This window comes from Brachyhypopomus gauderio, chromosome 16, assembly GCF_052324685.1.
Source record: "Brachyhypopomus gauderio isolate BG-103 chromosome 16, BGAUD_0.2, whole genome shotgun sequence".
Taxonomy (NCBI): Eukaryota; Metazoa; Chordata; class Actinopteri; order Gymnotiformes; family Hypopomidae; genus Brachyhypopomus; species Brachyhypopomus gauderio.
The window spans coordinates 18,807,973-18,815,472 of NC_135226.1; the positions used below are offsets into that span (position 1 = coordinate 18,807,973).

General features: G+C 52.5%; 1 protein-coding gene across 17 annotated transcripts in view; it reads right to left on the reverse strand.

Moving 5' to 3' along the window:
* myo18ab (myosin XVIIIA b) overlaps positions 1 to 7,500 on the reverse strand; it is a 99,713-nt gene that overhangs the window by 11,450 nt on the left and 80,763 nt on the right. For all 17 annotated transcript variants that reach the window (XM_076977446.1, XM_076977442.1, XM_076977443.1 and 14 more), the window contains 7 exons: positions 6,589 to 6,789; positions 6,093 to 6,203; positions 4,921 to 5,025; positions 4,291 to 4,437; positions 4,068 to 4,181; positions 1,817 to 1,933; positions 788 to 871 (listed from right to left, as the gene is read on the reverse strand). In XM_076977446.1, the coding sequence (XP_076833561.1) occupies positions 788 to 871; positions 1,817 to 1,933; positions 4,068 to 4,181; positions 4,291 to 4,437; positions 4,921 to 5,025; positions 6,093 to 6,203; positions 6,589 to 6,789 (879 nt within the window). The remainder of the gene's footprint in view (positions 1 to 787; positions 872 to 1,816; positions 1,934 to 4,067; positions 4,182 to 4,290; positions 4,438 to 4,920; positions 5,026 to 6,092; positions 6,204 to 6,588; positions 6,790 to 7,500) is intronic.

A 7,500-nucleotide genomic window follows, 5' to 3' on the forward strand; every position in this document is an offset into this window, starting at 1 on the left:
GACAACAAAATTCACCCTTATTCCCTGGGTAGGCTCGCTGCGTGCTCTGAACTGAACTGAGCTAACTTCAGACCTTCACAGTTACTCACTGTTTCTGTCCATGACGGAGATGAAGTAAAACTGACCGAGTTCTGTATGGATAGTGGCCACAGGGTACCGCCATCTTTAAAGGGTTCCTCTGGACCCACCTGGCCAAGATGCTGCATCGGATACTTAATTACCCGCCCTCAGATCCATTATTCAAAATGCCCCTTGGCACGCCTGGACTCCTGTTTTCCATGTGTGAGCGAACTCTCAGCTAGTTTCAAACGCACTTGGGATTTCAGAGCTCAGAATAATGATCGCCTGGATATCGACGTTCGTGCTGGGCTCGGGCTGGAGGTTTGTTTTAAACTGCACAGCTTCCAATTTTTTAATGAAAACACAAGGAACCCCGAAGTGTCTTTTCTAGCGACGTGGCGTAGCAACGGAGAACGACGGAGGGGCACGCAGGTTCCCGACGCCGTCTCTCTCGCGTCTGAGGTACCCGACAGCTGTGATGGAGACGGGTGGGGGCGGGTGGGGGCTGCGATGTTGACTGAGAGAACACGTCCTGAAATAAGGGCCAGAATATCCAGCCGGATGCCTGCTGAGAGGCAGGGTGTGATCATTATCTCCTGCCTGTAGCGTTCTGGAGTAACAGCGAGAGCCAGATTTCATAAGCCTTGACCTTATCAGGATGGACTTTCGCTCTGTTGCTTAAGACACCTCGATAGCACCGCACCGCTGACGGAGGCGTCTGGCTTACCTTCTCCTGGACGTCCTGTTTCTCCTTCAGGGCTTCTTCCAGCTGGGCCTGCAGCTCGCTGACCTGGGCCAGGCTCTGAGAGGACTGTGTGGGGGGGGGGGAGAAGAGCGGTCAGCCACGGGCACTGTGGGAGGGCCAGCAGGATCTCAGCGCTGTAGAGCTGCGCTGTACCTGCTTCAACGCCTCTTCAGCTCCAGTGCCAAAAATGGCAGGAAATGACAGGGTGAGCATAAGTGGGTGATGTGGAGGAGAGAGGATGAAGAGGACGAAGAGGACGGAACGAAGAGCTGGAGAACGTGCGAGTGCTGGAGTGTGTGGAGCCCAGAGCCGTTGGAGTGGACCCAGGGCGTGGGCGGGAGGGGAGAGCCGAGAGCACGCTGAGGAAGAAAGGCGGCCTTATCCCGCCCTCGTCTGCGCTCAAAGCCAATCAGCTCTCACATTCAAATCTATGCAAATGTGAATAAACGGTCTGCTCCAGCAAACGCACACGCCCGAGTCGCGCTGCTAATTGTACAACGGCAACGAGCACGGCCGCTACGAATGGCCTAGACAGCTAGGCTCCTCCCACGTGTCATGTGTCACGTCTGGACGGGCACGATCGCACTGAACAGAAGAGGTAAGCGGTGTTGGGGAAACAACAATGGCTCTCACATCGCCGAAATGACCATCAAGTGCAGCGCTTTCATACGAGGCAAAATTGCTGCAAAATATTTTGTGTCCCAGCCGCTGCTGTGGCCCGTGTCCTCCAATCGCAGCGTCGTAAAGACTGCAGTGCAATTTCCCAGTGAGCGCCATTGTGCAGACAGGCTTTCAGAAAATAATAACTCTAAAAATATGCCATGCATCTGGGGACCGGCGCCATTAGACAGGACGGGTCTGCAGGACACACGGGGGGGGGGGGGGGTCTGAACGGGGACGCGGGACAGTGCGTGTCCTGAACGTGGCGATGGCGTGAGTGAGTCTGTGCTGCTGTGACATGTTTGTTGGGGGCGGGGTGTATTGTGTATGTAAATAAGCATGCGCTGTTACCTGGGCAACGGCGGCCTTGTGTTTCTTCATGAGCTCGTTCATGTCCTCCTGGTCCTCCTCCATGCGGGACTGCAAGTCATTCTTCTCCCTCTGCACACGACTCAGCTGCTCCTCCAGCTGGTGGGGGCAGGAAGCGCGGGGGGGGGAATGAGAGATCAGCGGTGTTTGCTGGGCTTGGTGCCAGCTACAACTCCCCACCGCCCCTCCGACTCGGACCGGGCTTTTGTCATTCTTCCACACGCAGCTGCTGACAGAGCCCCGAGGAACTCAGGGCTAGCACAGTCGCCACAGCAACAGTGGATGTGGGATGCGGCTGACTCCGCCCCCCCTCCACGCCCACCACCTCCACAGGAGCATCAGGGTCTAATTCCCTTCAGTAATAATTACTTCAGCGCTGCAATAAGGCAATCTGTGGAGCAGCCCGGGTGTATTAATAAAGGGGTGAAAAATGTGGCAATCGGAGAAATCTAATGAATTCGTTAACGTGGAAGGGGGGAAATAAAACGCCTTTCAGAACCTGTGTGGTCCTGGGGAGTTTCTCGGGCCCAGCGCCATGGCGACACGGGCCTAATGTCCTCGCAACAAGCCTTTCAAACTCCCCATTACATGAAGTGGGAGTCTTTTTGATTACAGTCGATTGAACAAATGACACTTTAATACTGACAGCTACACACAGTCAAATGGACAGTAACAGGGCTTTGGTAAATGACACCATAAATAGTTCATCATACGCTGCTCCCATTCCCCCCAATTTTACAATGACACTTCCTTTGTTGTAAAATATAATAACAGTAAACATTTTATGGTACTACAAAGAAGCTTCGAGTGTGCAGCAGAATGAATCATAAATCACAGCTTTGCAACGGGAAAGAAAGCAAAGGGAGGCTATTCAACCCGCCCGTCACTTCTACAATCCGCCCGCATCTGGTTCCATGTTGTCCCAAATCCTCTTGTCAGAAGGATACGGGCTGAAGGATAAAGACAAGATAAGTTGTCGAAGCCACTCAAAGCGCTTTTCTAAATGACGAGACGTGGCTGAGGAAAAGCGCACAAGAGAGCGTGTCTTTAAACACCCCCCCCCAGCCTGACAGCCTGTACTGACAGGCACAAGATGGGAGACACAACTCCTAATCAAAGCCCCTGTCTCTCTCCATTTCTCTCTCTCCATTTCTCTCTCTCTCTCCCTCCCTCCCTCTAACACACAAATCCCTAAAAACCAAACTCCCCCCGAACAATTCAAGCGGGCTCTTCCCCACAAACACGCCCCTGAACCCTGTCAGCACTGCCCTCTGTGCTTTTACTGCTGCTGTATTTGTTACACATGCGATGCCTCTGCCAAGCTGTAGGGGGCTCTGTGAGCTACACGATCCCACTTGCGGGCCACTTACCGACGTACGAAAGACAGCGCTGCTAAACGGAAGCAAAGGAGCCTGCGGACTAAGCGCGTGATTGGCTGCAACAGCAGTGGGGTCACCACGGCGACGCGTCGCTACACTGCTCCGAGCCGACCAATCATCTAAGGCGTTCCATACTTGGTTCCTCACCGTCGTTTTCTGTCCATGCGAAGAACGGCACGAGCACGCGGGACAAAAGGACACGGTGGCAGGACGCGATGCAGGACCGTGTCCACCGGAGGGATCACGGAAAGGTGAAGAGGAGCCCTTCGGCGGCCGGGGGGGGCACGCGAGTTCGGCGGGCAAACTGCTTCGATTCAACATCCTGTCAGACGGCTCCTCGCCTCAGAGGACGCGGTGCAATAAAGGTGATAAATAAATAAAGAAACGGACCACTGAATGGACGACTAAATGAAGGGCTTACAGTACGCGGGACGCGGGACCATCCGTCTCCCGCCTCCCACCTGCTGCCGTGGGAACTCAATTATAAGCCTCCGATCAGGCGTGAGCGTCCAGCGGCCCACGACAGCGTTATTAAAGAGTAATGGTGTTTCAGGGGCCATACGTCTTGTTCAAATTAAGGAAGGAATCGGAAATATGCCATTAAGGGTAGCAATCATTTCCCTGTGGTAAATAATTAAACTGTTGCTGAAGGTGAATGAGGAAGAGGGGTGTGTGTGTGTGTGTTTGTGTTATCAACTCCCTGCTGCTTAATTTCCTCAACACGGGGGAGGAGGAGGGGGGGGGGTGTTTTTCTGTCTCTGTATGATCAGGTGTTTTTTGAAGACATGCCCTTCACCAACAGCTGCTATGTGGTTCTCGACATGGACCAATCAGAGAGTGAGTGTTGCACGCACTGTCTGCTTGGCTTTGGAGATGTCGTCCATCTGAACGTGTAGGTCTTCCAGCTCCACCTCCATGGCCTTCCGAGCCTTCACCGCTGCAGCACAGGTGAACTCAGACTCCTCCAGCTGGAAACACACACACACACACACAGACACACAGCAGAAAGCAGAGTCAGCCCTGGGACTGTAGCATCTCCAGACCTTCTGCATTAAGCTGGTGAAGGTTGTGGTGCACCTGGTTCTTCAGCTGGGCGATCTCCCTCTTGCTGGGCGCGTTGTTCTTCAGGTGGTCCAGCATGATCTGAGCGTCAGCCAGCAGAGCTTTGGTGCGCTTCAGGTCTTTACGTAGACGCTTCTCCGCTTCCACGTCTCTGTGACTCACCTGGGACACACACACCAGTTAAAAGTCAATAGGCATATGAGAGGACAAATGTCTTTCAGGTCCAGGGCCAGCTCACGGGGTCTCTGCCTCACACACACACACACACACACACACACACACACACAGTCTGGCGTGTGCACCACACTAAGCTGTGCTGCTTCCTCTGTTTGCCATAAGCTGAGACACTGTAAATCACATAAATAAGGGAGGATTTTGGTCCTGATTCTAGACAGGCATTCACGCCAGACCCTAGTCCTCCATCTGTCCACCGGCCCACTTATCTGTCACCTATCGGCTTCCACGTGTGTGTGTGTGTGTGTGTGTGTGTGTGTGTGTGTGTGTGTGTGTGTGTGTGTGTGTGTGTGTGTGTGTGTGTGTGTGTGCATGTGCATATGCATCCGTGTACGTATATGTCTGCATGTGCATGTGCATGTCCACATGTGTGTGTGGTAAATTGTTGTGTGTGTGTGTGTGTGTACATACATGGTCTTGTGCGGTCAGCAGCTTGGCCTCCAGATCTCTCCTCTCCCTGAGGACCTTCTGTTTGTCTTCGTACTCCTCCTCCAACTGCACCTCCATCTGCTTCAGCTACACACACACACACACACACACACACATTTGTACCAAGCACACACCCTGAGCACCAGGCTTGATAAAAAATAAATCAACGCAGACGCGGTCAATGACGAAATTCCTCATGATATGGATTCTACAGCTCAGATGTACTGAGAAGTGTTTTTGACACCATCAAAACCATTTTCATTAGGTGTTGTGTAGATGGAGGTGAAAGGGTGGAGGTGAAAGGGTGGAGGTGAAAGGGTGGAGGTGAAAGGGTGGAGGGGACAGATACTGCTGATACAGGCTGCACCTGGACTCTGGTGTGTTAGCTGAGAAGACAGTTTGCTACATGGTTGACATTGTTTTCATTCTGAATAAGTCATGAGCAGCGTCTGGAGTGTCACTGTCAGCCTGTAACACACCAGCGCCATCACGGTGTGTGTGTGTGTGTGTGTGTGTGTGTACGCCTCGTGTTTTTGTGTGTTTATGCCTAAACCAATCAAGTTACAATGAAATCAGTTAAATTACAAGACTGCATCACTATACACATTACACTACAGCACTTCTGTTGCTTCTTTGCAACATGCTGCAGTGTGTGCTCCCTCTGAGCCTAACAACACAGCGGCGTTGCTAGGAGGAGGATAATTATGGGATGTGCTGTGCTGCTCGCATGATTGGGTAAGTGGGGAGGAGGAGTGAGGTCAGCTGTGCGTGAGGGAAACTGAACAGCAGACGCACAAATTATACGTTAACGCAAACATCGTGTTTGGCTCCAACTGCAGCCCCTCGTCCGTCCACACGCACACACACACACTCGCGCGTGCACACACGCACACACACACACTCATACCTGCGAAGTTGTTTATTATTCATGCTGTTACTGCCTGTCTCTTGTTTACACCGGAGCACTGGACCGTCGACGTAAACGTACACTTGCCCTCACAACTCAGCCTGCTGGAGAACCGTGAGCACTGTACACCGTTCTACTCTGATCTGAGACCTGACTGGTTCCTGTTCTGTCTGGGGCCGAGGCAGGGGTTTGGTCTGAGAACGCTGGTCCTGGATCAGCGTGAAGGGGAGGAACGAGGGAGTCTTGCCTTCTTGCTGCAGGACTGCCGGATCTCCTCCACCTCCTCGTCTTTGTTCTCCAGATCTTTGGAGTGCGTCTGCCTCAGCCGCTCCATCTCCATCTCCAGGCGCAGCTTGGCCTGCCGTGGGGAAGGATTAGCATCTCTGTACACGTGAAGCGGCACACGTGTGGGTCCGAACACACACGTGTGGGTCTGAGTAGACACGTGCACGGGCCAGAAAACAAGGCAGATCCACAAGGCAGATGCTACTTTTCATGCTAATCTTTAGAATGCATGCGGCCTGCGAACGAGGGGACCGGACACTTCCAAATATGGAGATAACAGCCAACGTTGCCCACCGTGTGGCAATTATGCACGGAGGATTTGCATTATTCATGGAGGTAATGAATTAAACATTAGCCACACGCATGAACGCCGTGTCTGTAAGTGGCTGCTATGTAAATGAAACAATCCCCTCCGCAGCGGGAGTGCTGAAGCTGTCTGCGTCTGCCTGCACGCATACCTGCTCCAACATCTGAATAGTGCCCGCCTGTTCGTCAAGCTCCTCCTCTTGATCTTTGACCTTTGCTTCAAGGTCACGTAGCTGCTTTTTGACCTTGGCCAATGAGGCCTCGTCCTTGGACTCCTGAGAGTTCAGGTCCTGCAGCTCAGCCTCCATCTGCTCCAGCTTCAGGTTGAGGGCACACATCTCCAGATCTTTGTCCTGAGGACGGACACAGCAGCCAGGACTGGGTTAGAACACTGTGAATGTGACCCAGACCCTCAATGTGGTTGTAGGGGGAAGTGTAGGTGTAGGTGGAGGTGTAGTTGTAGGTGGCTGTATAGTTGTAGGTGGAGGTGTGGTTGTAGGTGGAGGTGTGGTTGTAGGCAAAGCAGGAGTGGAGGTGTGTTTGTAGGTGGAGGTGTGGTTGTAGGTGGAGGTACAGTTGTAGTTGGAGGTGTGGTTGTAGGGGGAGGTATAGTTGTAGGTGAAGGTGTAGTTGTAGGTGGCGGTACAGTTGTAGTTGGAGGTGTGGTTGTAGATGTAGTTGGAGGTGTAGTTGTAGGTGGAGGTGTGGTTGTAGGCACAGAAAGAGTGGAGGTGTGGTTGTAGGTGTAGGTGTGGTTGTAGGTGGAGGTGTGGTTGTAGGTGTACTTGTAGGTGGAGGTGTAGTTGTAGTTGTAGGTGTAGATGTAGTTGTAGGTGGAGGTGTGGTTGTAGGTGTACTTGTAGGTGGAGGTGTAGTTGTAGTTGTAGTTGTAGATGTAGTTGTAGGTGGAGGTGTAGTTGTAGTTGTAGGTGTAGATGTAGTTGTAGGTGGAGGTGTGGTTGTAGGTGTACTTGTAGGTGGAGGTGCAGTTGTAGTTGTAGATGTAGTTGTAGATGTAGTTGTAGGTGGAGGTGTAGTTGTAGGTGGAGGTGTGGTTGTAGGTG